At 36.9% G+C, this 23292-nt stretch overlaps 2 protein-coding genes across 4 annotated transcripts; both read right to left on the bottom strand.

The window, feature by feature from the left end:
- Positions 1–1453: 1453 nt before the first annotated feature.
- On the bottom strand, positions 1454–8896 carry LOC147539228 (dentin sialophosphoprotein, putative (DUF1296)). Of its 2 annotated transcripts, XM_086642088.1 has the most exons (11): positions 8078–8896; positions 6081–6124; positions 5509–5629; positions 4870–5017; positions 4158–4741; positions 3460–3799; positions 3102–3339; positions 2877–2963; positions 2589–2757; positions 2320–2465; positions 1454–1953 (listed from the first exon to the last, which is right to left on the bottom strand). In XM_086642088.1, exons 1-11 carry the CDS (start codon positions 8247–8249, stop codon positions 1588–1590), a joined length of 2415 nt encoding a protein of 804 aa, XP_086498214.1. In that variant the 5' UTR covers positions 8250–8896; the 3' UTR covers positions 1454–1587. The 2 variants fall into 2 exon arrangements, with proteins under 2 accessions (XP_086498214.1, XP_086498213.1); XM_086642087.1 differs by having other exon boundaries at positions 2320–2757; positions 8078–8871.
- Positions 8897–14660: 5764 nt separating this feature from the next.
- Positions 14661–20259, bottom strand: LOC147539227 (protein Brevis radix-like 2). Of its 2 annotated transcripts, none has more exons than XM_086643607.1 (7): positions 20004–20259; positions 19314–19429; positions 19035–19180; positions 18498–18874; positions 17214–17349; positions 16195–16586; positions 14661–15165 (listed from the first exon to the last, which is right to left on the bottom strand). In XM_086643607.1, exons 3-7 carry the CDS (start codon positions 19152–19154, stop codon positions 15087–15089), a joined length of 1104 nt encoding a protein of 367 aa, XP_086499733.1. In that variant the 5' UTR covers positions 19155–19180; positions 19314–19429; positions 20004–20259; the 3' UTR covers positions 14661–15086. The 2 variants fall into 2 exon arrangements, with proteins under 2 accessions (XP_086499733.1, XP_086499734.1); XM_086643608.1 differs by having other exon boundaries at positions 19713–20177.
- Positions 20260–23292: the final 3033 nt, after the last annotated feature.

The raw sequence follows: 23292 nt of genomic DNA, 5'->3' as shown, positions 1-23292 counted from the left end.
AAGAAGAGTTGTTGTTGGCTTGTTGCTTGTGTTGATGGTGATTGGCACTCAAAACTATCCTATTTATAGGATTATAAACCGACTACTAATTGGAAATAAGAAGCCTTAATTGATTCCAATTGAATCCAAAATTGGAAACATCCAATTTGGAAACCAATTGAAACCGCCATCCATCTTAACCGCCTCTATCCACATTCCACCATCTAAACCGCCTTTAACCTCATTCAAAAAACCGCCACAAGCCAAGCCCTCTTACAATTCTCCACCTCGTACACAATTTGATACACTTCAAATTTTGGACGAACACCAGGATACTCCTTGTAAGATAATAAACTATCAATATCTACTTTGGTCTATAAATATCTATAAATACATTCATAATATTATGGATTTTAATAATAATAAAATACCCAATACACAGTTTTTATGTGAACTCAGTATCTTGAAATGTCTACAAGATATTTTGTATACGGACTCAATGTCTTAAAATGTATATAAAGATATATATCTATGGAGTAGACATTTCGTCCATGAATGTTTGCCAAAATCTTTCTCTACTACCCTTAGAGCGTCTCCAATGCAAGAATAAAAAAAACTAAAAATCATATGTCAAGTGTGAAAAATGGATCTTAGTCTCTTTCCTATTTGGTTGTTTAGAGATACTCTACTGGAAAACCTTCTCCAATGCAACACTCAAGTGAAACTCTAAAAACCTATATTTTGGTGTAAAATTAATTGATTTGTTTATGTGGCACTTGGAGATCTTCAAGAGGACATTCTAAATTTAGAATGTCCTCTTAAGGATCTCTAAAATAACTACCGCCACTTCATTTTAGGGATCCAAGTTAAGTGTTAAATTGGAGATGGATTTTAGAGAGAAACTCTAGAAAACCTTACGTGGCACTAGAAGATTTAAAGTTTGAGTCTTGTATTGGAGATGCTCCTAATAAGACATTGGTAGAGATTTGGTGGAAAGATGTGATTGCTTTCGCAACTTTTAGGGAGTTGATCTCAAGGGTAGTTGTCTACCAGATGTTAAGGTATCAAAAGAAGGGTGTTTCTATAGGCGCCCATTTGGATTTGTACGAGTCCGAGACCATTGTTTTTTTAGTCTTGTTCTTGCCAGTAACGATGTATATATGTTACCTTCCAAAAAAATCACAAAGAAACCTAAAGATTTTGATAGAAAAATCAAATGAAAATGGAAGAACAGGAAGTCAGACAGCCTTCTGGACGCCTATAGACAAACCAAAAAAAGTGGGGCGTCTATGGAGTGATAGCCCTAAGACAAGGTGTGGCAGCCCTAAGACAAAGGTGTGGGCAGCCTTTAGAGGCACCCTCAATGGAATTGTTGGATTTGTGAATCACTTTCATTTTATGCAAATTTAGTTTTTTTTTTTTTTTGATGAAGGTTATGCAAATTTAGTTAGTTACTGGTTTCAGAATATTCATATGAAACAGGTAAAATAACCAACTTCAATTAGTGCTTAAAAACAAAAGAAGAAACCTCAAGAATTTCTTTCATTTCACAAGAACTGATAAACCTTTTAACTATAGCTTTCTTGTATCCTAAACCCTTGCCCCCTTTTACTGATGGGGTATTGAATAAACATTCTCAAAAGTTTGGGGCCAACTAAGATGACCAATTTGATGCTGTTGATAACTTATCTGAGCTCCAGGAGCTGCCGATCCCATGCCGACTCCGACATTCCCACCCATTCCTTGGACCATGTGGTGTGTGTTTCCAATTGGTGGTTGTGCAGTTGAATGATACATTCCTGGAAACTGCATATGTGCAGCAGATTGAGATGGAGGGCCAGAGAAAGAAGCATGTCCACTTTGTGACTGCAAGTATTGTCCATGGGGAGCTTGCCCTTGTACGTTGAAGAATGGAGTTGCTTGGACTCCCGGAAGCTCCCTCGGTGTCTGGGTCCAAAACTCGGAAGTATCTACCTGCAATGTCGCAAAACGCTTTTAAGAAAAATACTATTAAAGTTATGAACCACCAGCAACACTACTAAACAGTAATATATAATTCAAATTCAACTTCCAATTACTCAAAATTTCATACATGACTTGGGGTTTGGCCAGGGATTGTCTTAGGCTACCTTCGAGCCCAATTACGATCCAACGAGTTACACACATGGATCTCGTAAAAAATGTGCATTTGTTGGAAAAAGTTAAATTTGCTGTTTGAGTGCACTTCCAATAAACAGTGAAAGACATGTTTCGAATATGAAATATATAAAGGTTTTGAGCGTATTTGCATGGAGGGCTCTTCCTAAGAGAATGGGTGGGTTTGACCTTAGGATATTTTACCTGGTGGCTGGGTACGTAAAGGTTTCTGTCATCTTTGTACTCCATCCTGGTTGACTCCTCAAGTCCACTAGCACCCCCTAAACCGCCCTGGGCACCAATCAGATATCCGCCCGGATTAGCAAAACCTCCGAAACCTGAAGGATTGCCTGCAGTAATGGGGTGAAACTGTGAGGTTCCATATTTGAGACTATTAGCAGCTAAACGGGAGCTGGCTCCTTGCATCATTGAGTAGCTGATGATGTCTGAAAGATTAGGGTAAGAAGGATTACCTGCATAACCCGGTGACTGAAAGTAGAACGGTGAATACACGTGCCGGTATGGAACGAAATTTGGGTAATGGGGGACATGAACTTGCGGATACAGTTGGCCAACAGATTGCTGTCGCATCATTGCCATTGTTGATGCGGGGATGGTAGTAATCACATGAGATCCAAGGGCCTGCGGATGAAAAGATCATTGCAATGAGACTTTCCAAAGGGAAAGAGAGTGAGAGTGAGAGAGAGATAGAGAGAGAAAGAGATCCCTGCAACAACTCATTTAGAACATTATTAGCATACCTCCTGTTGTTGACCTTGATCGCGGACAGACTCATCTACTGATGGCCTGAAAAATCGCATGTCATACCCAGTCTGCTGGTCGTATACCTGAATACAGAACAAGGGAAACACAAAATCATGAATGATTGACCGAGCCTTGTTACTCACTTCAAACTATTAAGTGTCATTTTAGAATAAAAATCCATGGCATTAAAACAAAAAGAGTGAACTAAGCAGATGACTCACAGAGAAACTTGAAACTTCAGGGGCATTCTGCTGCTGTTGTATCTCAGGAAGAGCATGTGACTTGCTGATATCTACATAGTTATCCAGATTTCCTGGACTCGTAGATTCGTTATTTTCAGGTATGTGCTGAGAGGCCTCAACAGATTCAAGAGAATCAGATCCGGAATTCCCAACAGGATCCAATGGAGAAAGTTCTTTCTTTGCATTCTCTTCAGTAGAATACGGAGGAGCTGAAACGCTGTTACAATGACTTGCATTATTTAGCTCTTCTCCCAAAATTCAATAACATAAACTGAAGAACATATATAGACTTGGTGCTATTCCCAAACTAAGTAGGTCAAATATAAATAACACGTACCTCATAGAAGGTTCAAGATTTGGTTGGTCTGCTTCTTCAAGTGGTTGAAACCCAGAGGCAGCAGTACTATTTGAGTCAGATACTGCCCCGAAACTGCCAAAAGTCAGGTGCGTCTTGTCCGCCTCACGAACTCGGAGGTGCTGTGGTATGATCACGTGCTGATTCTCAAAGATGTTTACTTGTGATAGCTTATCATTCAAGTGATCTACTTCCTTCGTCAATTCTGGTGAATTGGTAACAGGAGGTGAAACAGGGGTGCTACTTGTTCCTGTTACTCCGGCGCTCGTAAGAGTGGACTTCTGGTTCGATTTCGGCTTCCATTCCTTGTTATACTGAGGAGCTGCAAGAAGGAACCTAATTAGAAAAATAAGTGTTAACATCTAAATGTAAATATAACAATGAACAGATAACACTTGGCATCAACGTCATGGCCCTCTAACTACCACGAAGATGTCCAATTAATAACTTCGGAATGTTAGTTTATGATCACCTATCATTTGCGATTATGAAATAAGTGTTGTATTCTATCTAAACGTATCATCAGACACTATCATCTATACGTTCGTGAACAATGGAATTCCAACAAATGCCACGCCTTACTATGTTTTTATGTTGAATGAAGCTATAACATCAGTATAAGATAGTAAATTTCTAGGCGTGCACAGTACCAGAAAAGAATTATGCTAAAAAAATCAAACCTTTTTGATGACCGACAACTTGCTGATATTGTCTACCACTATGATGATTACTCAAGAATGATTTGGCAGCCGGAACAGTTGATTCAGGAACTGGTTTTTGACCTGAAGGGTCACTTTTGTTCGGTGCATTAGAGGATTCAACTGTTCCTGAAGTTGCCGAAGCGTCTTTCGCGGAAACTGGAGTAATGGAAGAACTGATTGGAGCAGATGAATTTTTAGCCAGATTTGCAGAAGTTTGTTTTCGAACTCCAACAACTCCAACCTCTCGTCTAATGGCCCCAACATTACCAGAAGATCTGGAATCTGGAGATGGAACATGAACAGGATCCAAGGATGAAGAATAAACACCAAGTACAGAATTGGTAGTTGCAGAATGTGATTGAGAAACAGAAGGTTTTTCTCTCTCCACCCTAGAATCTATGCTGGTTGCCCGAATTTCTGCAGATGATTCTTTCCCCTGTGTCTCATTTAACTTGGGAACCTGATTTTTTCCGGATGCAGAAATTGGTCTATTAGAAGCCGGAGATGACTTGAAAGTGTCTGAGTTTCTGATATGTGTATCTCTTCTATCAACATGAATTGACCTACAAAATAAAACAACACAACAGTTGGAATAGACGAAAAACAACTATTTTATATTTTAACAGTTAATACATGACTATAAATATATCATACTTCAATAGAAATTTGGAAAAAAGTCGATAAGATAAACCTTTTATCACTAATATTTTGTGTCTCTTGCACATTGCCAGATCTCGGTCGTTGAGTTGGTAATATGTGCACAGCCTTTATCTCCCTAACTGCATTTTGGTTAACCCTGTTATCTCTCACAACACGGAATTCCCGGCTGGCTCCTGTATCTGGTGAGGTCAATCCATCAGCAAGCAAACTAATAAACCAGTAACAGATTTTTTTGCAGAAAGAGCAGTTATCCGCAATCACTTACAAATCATGAAAATCAAAGATGCGGGTTAAACCAGTTTCAGAAGAGGTGGTCCTTGCAGTGTACGGTAAACAAACTTTCAAAAATTAGATAAGACTAAGGTGGTGTTTGTTTTCTACGGGTTCCAAGTCTAATATGAATTTTATTTGTGGAACTTGTATAGCATGAACCTTTGTATACAGTTTTCCCTTTAGTAAAATCAGATCTTCCTAAATTCAGACTTAATTTTTAGCTTAAAACACATTTGATTGGAGTAACAAGCCTGTTTTAAGATTTAACTCAATTAGAGAGATAAGAGCAAAAATAAATACTACTAATTTTACACATAAACATTATTCAATTTCAGATTATTAAAAAAAACAAACAGAACCTAAGGAAAGTATTCAGTTTGTAATGAGTTCACGTTACCAGGTAAAGAATTACGAGTGGGACCTCCTCTTCTAGAAATGACACTTGTACTTGCAGCGTGCCCTTTTACAGTATTCTCAGCCTGTTTTCTTGGTTCGGCAGACCCACTAAATCCTGTATTCTGAAATGATATATTGATATGTTTATCAATTTATACTCAAATGCTAAAGGAAAACTCAAAAACAAAATAAATAGCATACTGGATCTCGACAGATTCAGCTTTAAGTTTTGAAAAATGGAAACTTGGTAATATCCTGGTGATTCCCCATGGTCCTTACTAGACAGCGTAAAAGAAACACAACAACACTATAGAGTTTCATAAATTTGATCTTTTAACCATGATAGTCCCTCAATTAGGACTCATACCTTCAGACTTTTCGGTGAATTTGAACAGGTAATACCTTAATCTTGTCAAACAGTAATCTCAATGTTCCATTAAATTCACACACTTGACCCTTTAAAACATGACTCGGTGAGCACATGATTACATGTAGAGTGACTACTAAACGAAAAAAAATTAGTACTCTGTCAAATTACTATAACTATATGTTGAAAAGGTCATAACATTATACCTCTTTCTTCTTGTCTCTTTTCCTCTTCACCTCGCGAAATGGATCTGAGCAATATACATCAAACATAAGAGATGGATGGAAGTAAGAAAGAAGGTATGTTACACTAAAAAATTAACGAAATATACGGTTTTCAGTGAAGTTAAAAGCCAAGAAGTGTCAACTAACCAATAAAATTTTCAAGGCAACTAAAGTGTGAAATAGTATTAGATATGCATAACTATCTCACAGTAGAAATACAACGTAGTGTACATATGTAGTACTAGTTTCTTTAGATAAGTTAAAGAAAATAGAGAACTGAGCAATTAAGGAACTCGGTAGATCAAGAAAGCACCATAGACATTGTACTTTCCCTAGACGAGGGCAATTTCGAGAACCCATATATCATATAAATAGAAAAAAAAATAATCGGACATCCCAAGATGATAGGTGCCTCTAATATAGCACACTTATGATTTAAACAGGGTGAAAATACAGCTTCAACAATCATCGTAAGATCTGAACTGCCTGATGTGAATTTAAAACAATTTAAGCTAATTTCACGAAACGGTTCTAGTGAAACCAAAAACAAACCATTCAGAGTAATGGTTATTTAAGGTTGAAAGGATATATTAGTTAAGCAATAAAAAACGTTAAAACACGACACCGATTATTTAAAAAAAATGCAGGATATGTAGTCCTATCGAAGTGAACCCTTGCTCCAATTGAACTTGCCACCATTCAAGAAATTAATAAATTTCTTCGTGATTTTAGGGTTTTAGAAGATACCATAGGTCCCTAATTTCCACAACAACCAAATTATTTTACTTGAGGAAATCCCCTCCATGACACCGTGACAATGCAGTCAGAATCTTAAATTACTTTTGTCTCTGCTTGGGCTGCAGAGTACCTAACACGAGTCTGGCGAACTCCAACCAAGTGTTCCGTCCTGTTCATTTCCTTTTCATTCTATCTTTTTCAAACTGTTTTCGTGTTTATGGAACGACAGGATGATGTTACAATAGTCACATTACCATATAAGAAACATATGTACATATATAAGTATATAACTTTAAGTACACATGCATGCATATGCATCTTGACCAAGCTTGGTAGGGTAACTCTAGAGTTACTCAACCTGGGGAATCGATCTGGACCAAGCCAAGACCCATCCAAAGTCTCTGGCCGGACCAAGTCAAACCATCTAGTCCCACCCGAGCAAGACACGGATCTCGGGCCCAAACAAGCAAGACCAGGGTCCACGGCACGAACAAGAAGACCAGAGTCCTCCGTAAGAACAAGCAAGACCAGGGTCCTGTGCCAAGCCAAGCAAGACCGAGGCCCCTGGCCTAATCAAGTAATACACAAGTCCCTGACCTGACCACGCCATATTGACTCCCACCCGACCAAGCCAGACCCAGGTGTTGGGCCGTCAGCATAGCTCCAGAGTGAGGTTTAGTTGAATCTGGACATGTCTAAATGAACACAACTTCACTTATATTTCTTCACATGTTGTATCTTTGTGAACTTTATATTACGAAGTTTGAATAATGTCCAAAGCAAAGAATCTCCAAAGACTACTCCAAGTAACAACATTATCTCTACATATCTAAATAATAGGTCAAACTAACAGAAATTACCATATAATATAAAATCACCACTCGACAACTCAAACCTAATATCAGAAAAAACTAGTAAAACGCAACGACCAAAACATAAACCGTACTATATCGCCAAAGCAACCATTAACGTTGGCAAGCTTCAGCTTTTGATGTCAATATTACTTCAACCATTACTATTTTTTCCTTATGAAAAAAGTAGTTTCATGCAATTTCAAAAAAATTGTAGCTTCATGAAATTTATAGACTATAGTTTTCAATAAACCAAGGCCATTAACAACATTATTTACAATAAAAAACCTTTAGGTCAAAATCTTAGTGCACAAGTAAAAAAAAACTGAAGAAAATCATAACCCTAAACTAAAAAAAGGAAAAAAAAAATAGTATAATCAAGAATTTCACCTTGGTTCAACAACTTCTGTGCTGTTTCATTAGGATCCATGTTGTTTTCTTTAAGCATAGTATAGATTTCTGCCTCAGAATGATTTCCGACTATTTCCTTTATAGATAGGATGGTTTTATGAACACCAGGAGATACCTTTGGAGTTCCTTCAAAACGGGTAGTAGGCACCATCGTTTCCTAGAGAGAAAGAAAGCAGAAAACTCACCCCAAAAAACACACACACAGAAACCTCAGGGAGAGGTCGAGGGGAAGCAAAACAGAGAAGAAAAACTTGGGGTAAGAGAAAATAGTTGAAATCTGAGAGAGGGGTTTTGTTTATTTTGGAACAGTCGAATGAGAAAACTAGGTTTTAGAGAGAGAAAGTGAAGGGTTTTAGAGAGAGAGAGAGAGAGAGGTTTGAGAAACCAGGGTTTTGAAATTGGTTTTTAACAGGGAAGACTGCTGCTAATAAAGCTTTGTTTCTCTGCTTAATATTTATGCCTATTGATTTGACATAAATACCCTTTCACCAATTTCAGAAGACTTTCTTATTTGAATATGACAATTACTAAAATAACCTTTTTCACATTTTAGGGAAGTAAAATATTTCTTTTTCGTTTTCCTTTTCTTTCTCCTTCTTACCTATCCAAAATTGATAATTTGGTCCTTCAATTCTTGCAAATTTGTACTTATTTCCTCATTGTGTATATAACATTTTAGTTATTGTTTGATTACTATTGTATTATTAGTGTCGTTTCCCTCAAAGTTATTTTATAATCATGAAACTTTCTTATTAGTCCTTCTCTTTTAACCTAGCATGATTCTTTTATGAGTTGGTTGATATAATTGTCATAATTCTTTTCCATTTAACATTTCATCGACATATAAAATTAACGGTTCATTTAAAATTGATGATTCCAAACCACCACAACTAGTTTATGGTACAATTGGTTGTTATATTTGATACATTTTAAAATTTTAGAAGCATAGCTATTAGTACCATAGATAAAAATAACATTAGAATTCTCATATTTTCTTTTTCAAATTTATTGAATATGAAAAAGGTTAATAAAGTAATTTACAAAACAAATGAATAAATGCTTTTAAGCGAGTCGATTTTTGGGATTCAATCAAATTATCAGGGATACTGTGTAACGTCTTTACTAATTACAGATGTCTGATGGTAAAAGATCTCATTTTCTGTTTTGACAATGTGAATCGTGATTTTTAACACAAGGCATATTTATCTTGATTATTAGTGACAGTGGGAAATGTCTTAATGACAACAATTTGTGGACGAGCTCAATAAAGAAAATAGATAATTATGATTTTCAATACAAAGTGTGTTTTGTCTAATGGTTACAGCTCATCTGAAACGTCTTATTAATTGTAGATGCTTTATTTGCAGAGCATCACCAACATCTGGTTTAACTGTAACGTTTTCCTTATACAACAGGTTTAAAAAATTTTGAAAAATGCCCGCTCTTTTTCTTCTTTTTTTGTCGTATTTAACAACTCATTTATACCGTTATCATTTGAAACGAAGATAAAATTAAGTTACAGATCTTTATCCTTCTTTAACTATAGAGAAGTCCTTTTTAAAAGTTTGCTCGACACGAATCAAGACTACCACTAATAGCTCACCACAAATTATGGCAGCTAACCGTGACATGTTTATTGGAAGAAGGAAACAACATAACCTTTATAAAGACCAAAAATGCTAAGACCCCCTGACTTTTGAAGCCGATAACGGGCTTTAAGGTGACGTGGTCAGCCTCAATTAGTCTAAGTGTCCTAATTCTTTTCCATTTAACATTTTATCCACATAGAAAATAAACGTTTCATTTAAAATGGATAATTCCAAACCACTACAACTAATTTATGGTACAATGGGGTGTTATATTTGATACATTTTAAAATTTTAGAAGCATAGCTATTAGTAACAGAGATAAAAATAAAATTAGAATTTTCATATTTTCTTTTTCAAATTTACTGCATACGGAAAAGGTTATAAAGTAATTTACAAATCAAATGAATAGATGCTTTTAAGCGAGTCGATTTTTGGGATTCAGTTAAATTTATCAGGGATAGTTTATAACCAATTACAGATGTCTGGTGGTAAAAGATCTCATTTCTGTTTTGACAATGTGAGTCGTGATTTTTAACACAAGGCAGATTTATCCTGAGTATTAGTGACAGCGGGAAATGTCTTAATGACAACAATTTGTGGACGAGCTCACTAAAGAAAATAGATAATTATGATTTTCAATACAAAGTGCATTTTGTCTAATGATTACAGCTCATCTGAAACGTTTTATTAATTGTAGATGCTTTATTTGCAGAGCATCATCAACATTTGGTTTAACTGTAATTCCTTATACAACAAATTCAAAAAAAATTGAAAAATGCCCGCCCTTTTTCTCCTTTTTTTTGTCGTATTTAACAACCCATTTATACAATTATCATCTGAAACGAAGACGTAATTAAATTACAAATCCTTGTCCTTTTTTAACTATAGAGAAGTCTTTTTTAAAAGTTTTCTTGACACTAACCAAGACTACCACTACTAACTCACCTCAAATTATGACAGCTAAAAATGATATGTTTATTGCAAGAAGGGACACACCACAACTCTTATAAAGACAAAAAATGCTAAGACGACCCGACTTTTGAGACCGATAACGGGTTGAAAGGTGACGTGTTCGGCCCTAATTGGTTAGGTCGTGAGGAGAGAGAAATGACCTGACCAGTTGGGCCGATCACGTCGTCTTTCAGCCCGTAGTTGAATCCAAAAACCGAGTGGTTTAGCACTTCTCTATAAACACTAAACGCGACACTAGCGGGAGAAAATTGACATATGGCGGTTGGGGCATGTTGGTGAAAACTGATATATCTCTTCAATAGACAAAAGAAAAATGGTATCATTCCATGCATATATCCACAAATACCACTAGAATCCACTTGTTTCATTCACATTGGTACCATTCTCGAAACAATTCTCCCGGTGATGCTTCTTTGAGCACAATCTATCTTGGAGGAACTCCCACTTCAATGCCATACCCTAGACGGCCAGACCTTTTTTTTTAAGTTGTTGAAGGGTAGAGGCTAAACCTTAGTAAACATGTCTATACTTCAAGCTTAAACATGATTTTTCACCAAATAAGGAAAGAAAAAGCTTAAACATAAATGGCAAAGAGCAGGACTTCAACATTAAGTATTCAAAAGTGTTAGCATGCTGGAAAAACTCGTACAAAATCCTGTTAGAATAATCCCACTATGGTTGTAGAAGGAGCAAGGGTGAGTTAATAAGTGTGGGAGAAATCTTACCTTTTGGGAGAAATCTTACCTTTTGAGCTATCTTTTAGGGTGAAAGATGTTCAAAACCACCCAACACTGATATGAGAGCCAGGCATAACAGGTCTCAGTCCAATAACTATTGAAGTTAATTAAGAGCCAATGTGTGAAAATGTAACGCCCCAAGCCTTAGCAGTTGCCGATATTGTCCCCGCTTTAACCACCTCACACAGGTACGGGGTTTTGTCCTTGGCGAAGGCACCACAAGCCTACCCAAAAGGCCTCGGTACTTACTAAGCTTGAGCTTACACATATAGCCCAGTCTCCGGACACTCTTCTGAGCAATGTGGGACTATTACAATCCCCCACCCTTAGCGAAGAGCCGTCCTCGGCTCTGATACCACTTTGTAACGCCCCAAGCCTTAGCAGTTGCCGATATTGTCCCCGCTTTAACCACCTCACACAGGTACGGGGTTTTGTCCTTGGCGAAGGCACCACAAGCCTACCCAAAAGGCCTCGGTACTTACTAAGTTTGAGCTTACACATATAGCCCAGTCTCTGGACACTCTTCTGAGCAATGTGGGACTATTATAGAAAAAGAGATTGTGGGATAGATAAGAGCCAAGGTGTGAGGGGAAGATTGTCAGAATAATCTCACATTGGTTGTGGAAGGGGCATGGGGTGGTTTAATAAGTGTGGGAGAAACTTACCTCTTGAGCTAGCTTTTGGAATAAGAGAGACCCAAGACCACTCAACAATGGTATCAGAGGTCGGGTAAAACAAGTCTCGACCCAATAACTGTTCAATTAAGAGTTAATGTGTGAGGACAGATTGTTGAGATGATCCCCACATAAGTTGTGGGCCCAATAGCTATTGAAGTTAAAAGCCAACGTGCAAGGAGGGGATTGTTGGGCTAATCCCACATTTGGGTGTGTCAGGGGTAGGGGTTGAGTTAATAAGTGTGGGGGAAGCTTTATTTCTTGAACTAGTTTTTGGGGTGAGACTTGAGAGAGACCCAGATGTGGCTGAGAATCTGAGGTCTGGGGCCAAATTTTATGGGAGGCCCTCTAATACGTTAACATAAAGTTGAAAATGTATTTAACATATCAGTAAATAAATATTCAAAATTATTCAATAATATAAATGACATTAAATTATTCACGAAACCATGAAATAAGGGAGATATCCATGCTCACGGAGTCTAATTTCATTTGTACTAGTATAAAAATAAGGTTGAAATGTCCCTAAAACCATGAAACCCTAGAATATTTGAAACATCGTTAAATACAATAAGAACTTGTTGAATTCATAGGGGTGTCAACTACAAAAAGTATGGGCGCATATAGAACCACCCTAAAATAAAATAAAATAATGCTCTTCAGTGGAGTCAAACCCATAACTATTCACGCACATGACAATCTTTTCTCCACTGAGCCGCACACATTACGAGTATATGATCTTAGTGTTAATAATATTTGATACATGAAAGTTGAGATTGGGCCCATGTTTGGTGGGGGGACAGGGAGGACGCCCTGCCCGCCCCCCTCAAACATGATCCTGCCCAAAACCACCCAACACTGATATCAGAGCCCAGATATAACAAGTCTCGGGCCAATAGCTATTGAAGTCAAGAGCTACTGAGTGGGGGAGAGATTGTTGGGACAATATCACATTGGTTGTGAAGGGGTAGAGGGTGATTTAACAATGCGGGAGAATCCTTACTTCTCGAGCTAGCTTTTATAAGGAAAGAGACTCAAAACCACCCAACAAAAATCTAACGTGGACGGTCGCATTTCGTCAATTTTTTTGTCTTATGATAGATTGGGCAAAATTCAACCTTCAACCTCATATATTTCAGTTGAAATTCCTCTGAATTCTCTAAGCATCCTATCATGGTTCTTTTGTGTTTGGAAACACATAACCATATGTTACTAGTAAAAACAGACTGCAACATGAGATACTAATGAACATGACGGGAGACCTAGTAATCTATCTTATTTTGTTTATAATCATCCAAGAGAAAGAGAATGTTAGCAATGCAAGTAGCATACTATGAACGTTTTTCGCATTTGGAGAAAATCATGATATGCCCTATATCTAAACGTGTTTTAAGTGCTGGCGAAAGTACATTTGGAAAATATATATTTTCGAATTTAGAGAAAATTTAGCAATAGTTTGAAGAATGCTTTGTAGTCTAGCTTCTCGCTTAAGCCACTGACAATGATAGAGAACTTGTTTTAATCGAAGACATTAATCAAAGAATGCTTTAGAACATTAATCAAAGACATTTTATACTTCAAGCACTAATTTTACCCGCCCTTTAATATTACTTGACTTCATTGGCTTGCATATTTCAAAGACAAGGATACAACCTAAAGGCTACTTATAGTTAATAGCCAACTCTTCTGAGGGAGGGAGGGGGAATTTTAAAAACGTCCCCTAAATGTGTTATTGCCGCCTCCTTTCCTCACAATCTTCTTCCAAATTTTGCTTTGAGGGAGGGCCAATGACACATTTGCCAGCGCCTTTAAAATCAGCCCCTGGCGGAGGGGAGGGACGAAGACCTCATATGAGGAAGTGTTAGTCTGTATGGCAGAAGTGTGTTAGGCCATAAACATACTCATGCTTTAGCTAGAGCAGGTGGTGTTGGATATTCAACATTTCCCCTTCGATATCGGCATTTTGTAAGAGACTATTTTATTAAGTGTCGGTAAAATCTAATGAGACAGACGGAACGAAACTACCAAAGAAAGGAACACAATCTCTGAAGCTTTGGAGGAAATACGAATACGCTTGGCTCTCTTTAGTGTTGCTCTTCCCGGGTTAGGTTGGGCTTTGGGCCAGGCCCAATTTAACCGCGTTCAAATAATTCTGTGTCAGACCAAGCCGAAACAATATTTATCCTAGTCCGATGGGACCGAAAGTCCGAAATGGCCAAACCTAGTCCCAGGCGGTCTGGCCTGTGGGCCGACTAAAACGGGTAAAGTCGACTCTTATTTCTCTTTAAAATTTAGAAGAACAAAATATTTTCAAAATTACAAACGTTGGGACGGGTCGGGCGGCAAGTCGGGCTTTATGCTGATCCAAATCAGACTAGCCCGCCCATCTAAAAACAATACCCGATCCGGAACCAAAGGGTAACTCAGGCTGGCTTGGCCCGTCTTTTGACCAAGTCGGGCTGACTAAGCCGCTCATAAATATATTTGCTCAATACGCAACACTACTGTCTTTGTTAAAAACCTTATATGAAAAATATTTTTAGAGCTGACTTTTGAACCAAGGAAAAGGAGTACACCGCCAAGAATTCAATTATCATCAAAACTACATCTTCATAATAATCAATTACTTCTTCCTCCGCCTCCAAATAAATCAAACTTATTATTTTTTGTAAGGTGGTGGGAACAAAGAGTGAATAAATTAATTGTTGCTGATATGGGTGCCCGTAACTCCCTAAATATATTCTATTTGTATTGCACCAGTCGATCTGTTTAATCTCATTACTTTCTGTGATTAAGCAATTTGAGATTTGGAACTTGTTCGAAGATTTTGTAGTACACTGAATCACTGATCTAGCAAATGATAACACACTATCAGGAGATTGGAGCGTCCGAGTATCACAACCACTACCCGGTGATGACACAAGATCAGGAGACTGAAGTTCCGGACTATCACGACGACCACCACCACCGGGTCACCCCACCACTACCACCACAACGTAAGAATTGAATCGCGGAATTACAAGTATTGCTCATGTATTCTTGCCCTATTCTCTTCCCACCAAATCCTTGCTTGCATCTCTCCAAACTTTTCTCGACTGCATAACCACCACCATACAAAAAAAAATAAAATTTAACGACCAAAATCGAACATTTAAAGTACTCTCTATCATTCCTCAATGCAACGGTCAAAAAGTAGAAATGATTTTAAGATTCTTTTCTTGTTTGGGAGAAAACAAAAACTTGTATGTTTTTTAGCAAACTCACTAGTCAACTAGTAATATCTGTGGATGGCACAACATTTTAGGGTTATGCACGAGGGGGCAAGGTCTGGTTTGTGTTGTTCTCCAGACTGCAATTTCCTCATTACATGATAAACTCTATATACAATAAACCTAATATAAAATTGACCTGTGAACAGATGACGGAGGTGATGTTCACCCACCTTACGTTTGAAGTGAACATGATAGCTTTACACAATTTAACATGTTTGAAGTAAATATTGTAATAAATTTGTCGGGCTTTAGGCCTCTTTCATTATGGTTTAAATTAGACGGTTATCGTGCTCATCACATCTTCATGATGTATCAATGCCTTGTTACGACTAACGTATATCGCAGTCGATTTCTCAAAAAAAAAACATCAAAAAAAGAAAAACTTGATTCTTTATCTTATTTGATTTTTGAACCAAAAATAAGCCAAACACAAAAGACAGAAACATTGGCAACTTCAGATAATTTTGAGGCACCAAATCAATTTTTGTACTATTTGATAATGAAAGACACCTCCATGGTTGTCGTACTTCCTTCCGAAGTAGGGGCGACTTGCCCGATGAAATGGACAGCAATCACATTTTTCATAAGTTTAGGTCTACATGTGTTTTAAATATTGAGAAAAAAAAAAGGGATTTGCAATTTAAAATTCTAATTGTGAAAAGTTTCATTTCGATGTCAAAAAAATCAGAAGCGAACCCGCTTTAGTTAGATGGTAAAATGTGGGTCTTTTCACTGAGGAGAGCATGACCCAAGTTTTGGTCAAGGAGGTTTGTGGTCTTATATAAAATTACTTTGTTGTTTCAGAATAGTAGAAAGAAACCAAATTTTTTTACGGTAGAGAGGTGTACTGACCTGAAACGAACTCGTCTGAGCTCTCTAACACCGCCTGGTAATGCTCTGATAGTAATATAAACGCCTGGTTCATCTTGTTCAACCCACTCAGTCTCCATATCACTAGCATTACTAATAGAAAGTTCTCCAGATTGATCACCTTCCCTTGAGAAACTTGTTCTTGCAGAAGCATCAATTGAAGATGTCTCGGTCTTTGAGCAACTAATACTTGATAATTTAGGGGTTGAATTAAGATTAGACTCCTGGTGATGGTGGGGTTGTATAGGGTGATGATCAAGTGAATCAGAAGAAGAATAGCCCATTCCCACGGGACGCTGAAAATTGCGAGGAAGACGTTCTTTACTCAATGGTGGTGTCACTGGGCTATCTTCGGCAGATTCAATCTTTGAATTCTGAGTTAATAAGAATAGCAATTAAACATTTAAAAATTATCAAGAATAAACAAATTCTACTATATTGGTAAATTTCGTGAACGATGTAATTTTCGAGGATCAATAAGCCATAAAGTGAGAATACCATAGCCTTTGAATAATATTCACATACACTAAGCGATTAGGAGCGACTGACCGAGCATCGCTCTAAGCAGTGAATACACATATAGATAGACAAATGATAATTTCTTATGCATAAGCCACAAATTCTACTCTAATGATTCAAATTAAGGTCCAACATTCGAAGTTTCGAACATAAAAATTAACTCCATGTGTTTTCGCAGCAATTACTTGGGCTACCCCTGAGTCCGATCAAATCCTTGAGTTACTCGGGGGCATCGACCGCGCGCAACTACTACCCCACAGCCGTGTGCAAGAATTAGCTTTGTAAGCGAATTCATATCCTACATGTTTACTTTGATTTATTTACTTATTGCCATATAATGACAATAGAAGCAACATATAATTAATAGTTTTGGTGAACAAATCTTGTTGTCACTTGTTTCTTAAAATCTTTTTTGCAGGTAATTTGCATTAATATTATCGTATTCACATTATTCACAACAAGCAAATAGCAAGGAAGCTCACCTCGTCTTCTGACCTGGGTGGGGTTGATTGCGGGACACTTTGTTGGTTGAATTTTTGGACATTGTAAAGCTCCATGACCTTATCATAATTCTCAGCCCACCACTTCTGAGCTTGCCATTTATCAAACATCTCTCGACTAACAAAACCAAATAAACAACAGATTTTCTACTTAGAATAAGTAAAAAAGAAATGAACTACAAAAGTAAGAACAGATTTGCCATACAAGATTGGGAGAATAGTAAGGCAAAGTAGATGGATTTTTCGTCACCACACTACCATTCAAATACAACAAAAAACGACCGAAGTGCATGCTTAACTTGCACAATTTTGTCTCTCCTTTGTTTTCTAATTTCATACTCAACTTTCCTTTCTTCTTTTCTAAAAGGTGACTTCTACCAATTTTGAAGATAAATTAGTAATTGACCAACAAATGAAAGTATTAAAAGGGTCCTTAATATTTGGAGTGGTTAGAGTTTTTTTGGATGATTTGGCAGGACATAAGTTCTCAACTCTATCCTAAAAGGGACAGCCTACTTGCCATCTTCAACTCAAGCAGTTACTAAGACATCTGTGGCAAATTAGAGTAAAACGACATATCTAAGTTTTGAGAGCCAAACATATTTGGACCTTTGAACTAGTCGGCCAAGTAACTTTAGCATTTCTGCAGAACTGAAGTACTGAACTCTACTTTTTTTTTTACTATCATTCTATGTACAGTTGGTATTCCTTTCAGTTGGACATAATCAGAGCATGGATAATATCGCACAAAAAGAAGTTGAAACTTTTAGTCCGTAATGCAGCTGCAATGCAATTATAAAAATAATGGAATACAAACAAGAAAAGAAAAAAAAATAAGGTGCACCCATTCTGGTAGGTGGTTCCATAATTTGTGTTTTTTAATTCAATGAGACCATCCAACTCAGTGGGCAAAATAAATTTCATCAATCATTGAAAGTAAAACTCTCTCTCTCTCTCTCTCTCTCTCTGTTCTACAGTTAATTCGAACAAAACAAGTGTTCGTTTTTTGAAAAAAAACATTTGAAGATCACTAATGAAATATAACCCATCTCTTGTGTTATCAAAGAAAAAGACAATTCATCTGTCCAAAAATGAAAGGTCGTTTGACACTATGAAGGCAAATATGTATAGGCCATACGACAACACAAGTCACAAGATTAGTTGCATAATACGGTTTAAACGAAAAAAAGACAACATAATAACAAAACATGAGGTTATCACTATGGTAATTACTGGGAGTTATCAAAGAAAGGGGGCAAAAAGTACCTGAATCTAATACTTTTGAGGTCATTTCCTCCCTCGGGCATCGAAACAAAAGTGATGAGAACACCAGGCTCAACTTGTGCTACCCACTCTTTAGCCTCATCCGCACCCATTAGAACAACTGACTCTACTCTATCACTCAGGGAAGGTGGAGTTCCTTCTCCACTCGAAAGCCCCTTCAGCCTTGCCTCCATTTCCTTCCCCCACTGCCTTGGCGTTGAGCTCGAACTCCCTGTACGATGATAGGAACCATGAAGCCTTTCCGAAGCTGTACTGGAGTCAGACGCTGCATAATTACGATGTTGATGATGCCCTGACGTTCTAGAACAAGGTTTGCAGTTCTTATACGCTCCCGATGCCTTTACTACCATGTCTTTGATCTGAAAATTGTCCACCTCTGATCTATTAAAGTCCTAGCTTAAATTCATAGAATTCCCCCTCTCATAACCAATTGCTTTTCAAGTTTATTTATCAGATATGTTAATGAATCAACCACAAACAAAAATCTAATCGAAAGACGGAAATGTAAGACTAGAATACCTGAGTCCTGAGTGTTTTGATAGCTTGTTTAGTCCTTGGGGTTTCAGTGGTATCTTCATCTTCTGCTTCGTGAAGTGATCTACCGCCTACTTGCTTCGAACAAGCTATGCAAGTCAGCATCTTCGTCTCTCTGATTCTTCAACAATCTGCAAGAAAACAAGTAAAACTGAGAATCAAACTCCAGATCAATCAATTTTCTCCATGAGAGATAGAGAGAGAGAAGGTCGAAAATCAAAGTACTCTTCTGTACTATGCTAATTATTGAGAATGAAATTAAACCTTAAAGATCTAACTTGCGTTCTGATCCTCTACTGCTTTAAAACTAAACCACTCCAAGCTTCGAAAGGTTTGATATCACAGTTGAGCTACTTCAAACAACAATTCCCGCCAGAAACCTAAAGAATGGAGATTTAGATCAGTATAAAACCATTGAATCAATCAAATTAAAGATTTAACCATCACAAAGAAAAAGATAAATCATACTGAAACTAAACCTCAAGGATCTAATTTTCAACTCTCACTACTCTACAAATATTTTATCAAGAAACAGAAAAATCAAATTCACTTCAAAATCAAGAAGAAGAAGAAGAAGAAGAAGCAAAATCAACTATAAATGGCTAAACAATGAAAAAGAAGAATCAAATTCATATCTGATACTTAAGTAGAAAAAAAACAGACCTCAAATTCCAATACTAGTTAGTACTAATCTGCTTATTCTCAAAAACCTTTTTCAGATGATAAAATATAAAACACTAATACTGTTCATGCTCAGAGCTCTTCAATGCATTCATTAAATTACAATCTCAGAAATTCCAGGCTGTAAAAATAACGTAGAAAAGAGTTTTTGTGAATGAGGAAGGAAGACGTCTAAAAATGGATTGAACAGTAGAAGAAAGAAATGAAGCAGTTTTAGAGAGAGAGAGAGAGAGAGAGAGAGAGAGAAAGAATATTTGAACGTTGGATACTTACTGGAAATAATGAGAGCGTTAATGGCGGAAGTTCTAGGGCTTCGTTTTTTCTTGGAGATTTGGGAGGAGCGCGATCGAGAAAGACTATAGTTTAATCAAACATTTTTTAAGTTTTTAAACCCTTTTTTTTTATCTGACAGAGTGAGTGCCAGGCTAAATTGTGTAAGAAATACTCTCTCTCTCTCTCTAACTTTTCCTTTCGTCACTTGTAAGTTCTAACCGGATGAAAACCGGATAAATTGTACCCCCGGTTACTAAGCGATTTGTTAGGGTTACGGTTGATCCTTATATTTTGGGTTAATTCCGTTTTGCCCCCAATCCGTGACTAACTTACCTTTTGGCCTCTATTAGTGTACAACGGTTTAATTGGCCCATGAGGACCATAGATTTTGTCCGTTTTTGGAAACTGCTCTTACGTCTCATTTATGTAAGAGAAATGATAGAGAACAAAAAAACTTAGACATACTCTAGACAAACATCTTATGTGGTTTGCTGTGATTCGTGTTTTTCATGATTTTAATTCACTAAACAATGAATCACGGCAAGTCACATAGGATGTATGTATAGAGTATGTCTGGATTTTCTTGTTCTCTATCATTTCTCTATAATTATTTACACTTTCAAAACTTCACTAAAATCTATTTTTTATTTTTCGACATGGACTTCATGAGTCTTTACATACAATATGGTATATACATCATAAGCAACATGAAACTAAATGAAAATTTGAATAATACCCTTAAGTCTATCTTAAGGTTGTATGAGGACACTCAAAAGTGGTTCTAATCCGTGTTGGATTTGAACATCACATACCATGATCAAGACGAGTGCTCTCGGAATATGATTTGTCTCAATATCTAGATAGTTGATTGAGATAGGTTCTAGAATGTGTTTAATTTGTGCATTTGACTTGTTTAAGGTGGGTGATTTGGGAAAATAAGAAAAGTATCAGGGGTGCAAAGACTTTGTACAAAATTAGTCGACTCATTTTTTTCCGATTGTTAGAGGGAAACAATTTTGAGTGAAGTGTTTTTCTGACGCAGCGGAAATCTATGAAAAGCCTTAGATCTTCGTCTGAAGACTACAGAACCGAAACTAAGAAGATTTAATACTAAAAAACTGAACTTTATTGATAAACTTGAATGATTGAAACAACTACTAGACCCTCTTTATATAGGACTAGGGTTTCCTCATCTTAGTCAAATTCAAATAGCAACTCCTAATAAAATAAAACACTACAATAACATAAATCCTAAACCGAAAACAATTTACAAAAATAGAAAACTACTAAAAGTCCGTTTTGAAAACCTAAACGATGGAATTTGACCCTCAAAGTGGGCCAGTTGTAGAAAAGCCACATCCAATGACCGGAAGGCTATTTCGCATCATCCCTCTAAATTTCGTTCAATTCCGACATCCGTAGCTCCGGTTTTGGTCGTTTTAGTCTGACACCTTTGTACTTGGCCGCATCTATTTCTTCCATGTATTTTACGGCCAACTCCTCTACATCATTTTCTCTCTTTTTTTTCTTCCCCTTCTCTCTTTTATCCTCTCTATTTCTCTTACTATCTAGCCGTTTTCCGGTGAAAAAATCGCTGGAAAACGACACTGGTTTGGGGTTTTCCCTTGACTGGGTTGGGAAAACCCCAAACCAATGACTAGTTGGGGGAATCCCCAACCCGTGTAGTGGTTTAGGGTTTTCCCAAATCATTCATGTTTGGGAGAACCCCAACCACTAGCCGGATCTGGTTCCGCTTTTTGGCGAAGGGGATCCTCTCCTTCGCCGGATTAAATAAAGAGAGAGAGGAGAGGGAGAAGTAGAGAGACAAATGGAGAGGGAGAAGTAGAGAGAAGAAAGAGAAATAGAGGTTGTAGTTTTATTGTAAGGATAAAAGAGGTAGAAGAAGAAAAGGAAAAAAAATGGTTGTGGCCGGAGTTAGAGGTGGTGACGGGATTTGGTGGTGGTAGCCCGAGTTGGTGGTAAGAGATGAGAAAAAAGAAGATGACTTGTTTCCCTTTAAAATTTTGTATCCAGAAAAATTCGTCAAAATTCACATCTTCACTTTTAAAAAAAATTTCTACCCAGATAATTTTCTTATTTTCCCAAGTCATCCATAAATGGCTTCAAAAATCAATTTTGAGTCCATCTGAAGCATGGATAAAATAAGTTTGGCCAAAACTATTTACAGAGCTACTTTGGCTATTTAGATCGCCCAAACGTTGGAATCTTTTCACTTTGTATGTAAATAAGCTTTGCTATTTACAGAGCACATAGGGATCAAAATCAAATTTTAATAAGGATCAAATTGAAAAAAAATATATTGATTATAGAGTAGAAGATATTTTATCTTCTTCATTCCTAAACCTCACCACCAACACCTTCCACCATCCCAACAATCACCACCACAACTATGAACAATCTACTAGAAACACTGGTAATGGAAGAAACTAACAATGAGGAAGGTACATTAATGGAGTAGCTTGGTTGTCAAGAAGCTTCATTAATGGAAGAGTTTGATATGGAAGAACTCAACTATAACTCTTCATTGGATTCATATAACAACATTCTAAGTGAAGTGGTTCAGGCTTCCCTTCAGCCTGCTGATTAATGAAAAAAAAAACATTCTAAGTGAAGACATAACTATAGAGGTAAGATAAACTAATTTGTGGTGATTATTCCATAAAAGAACTTAGATTTCTAGGTCAACATTTTTTTCCTAACTTTTATGAACGACCTAAGTTTCAGTGAAATAATACTTAGAACGATGAGCATTTTCGGTGACCTTTTTACCAAAAAAAATCAGTGAAAAACAACAGAAATTATAAGAAAAATATGGCAACAAAAAAAGATTTCGGTAGGAACCACCGAATTTAAATCAAAATTTTCGACCAGAACCAACAAAAAATATGGCAAAGAAAAAGATGGATTTTCGGTAAGAACCACCGAATTTAAATCAAAATTTTCGGCCGAAACCAACAAAAAATATGGCAACAAAATCTCATCTTCTTCTATGGCAAGATTTCTTTCAAGACTACCTAAAGATCTAAAGAGAAATCTACTTCCATGAATATGTATGGTTCAAGGTAAATCTATAACAAGATTTTTATTGAAAACTAACTAAAGAAGCCTGAAATCTTAACACATCGAGATAAAAATTGAAAGAGTGACTTTAAGAATTTTTGGAGGAAGAGTTGGAGGGAAAGACTTATCTGTAAAACAGGGGTCTAATTCTAACTACCTAATAAGTTGTGATAAAATCAAACTCTTTGTAAATAGCAAAAAGTGTATC

Source organism: Eschscholzia californica, unplaced genomic scaffold (genome assembly GCF_041429995.1).
Source record: "Eschscholzia californica isolate CP2 unplaced genomic scaffold, dmEscCali1.0.p SCAF_5, whole genome shotgun sequence".
Taxonomy (NCBI): Eukaryota; Viridiplantae; Streptophyta; class Magnoliopsida; order Ranunculales; family Papaveraceae; genus Eschscholzia; species Eschscholzia californica.
The sequence above is the reverse complement of the archived record's forward strand: the minus strand, read 5'-3'. Positions and strand labels throughout refer to the sequence as shown.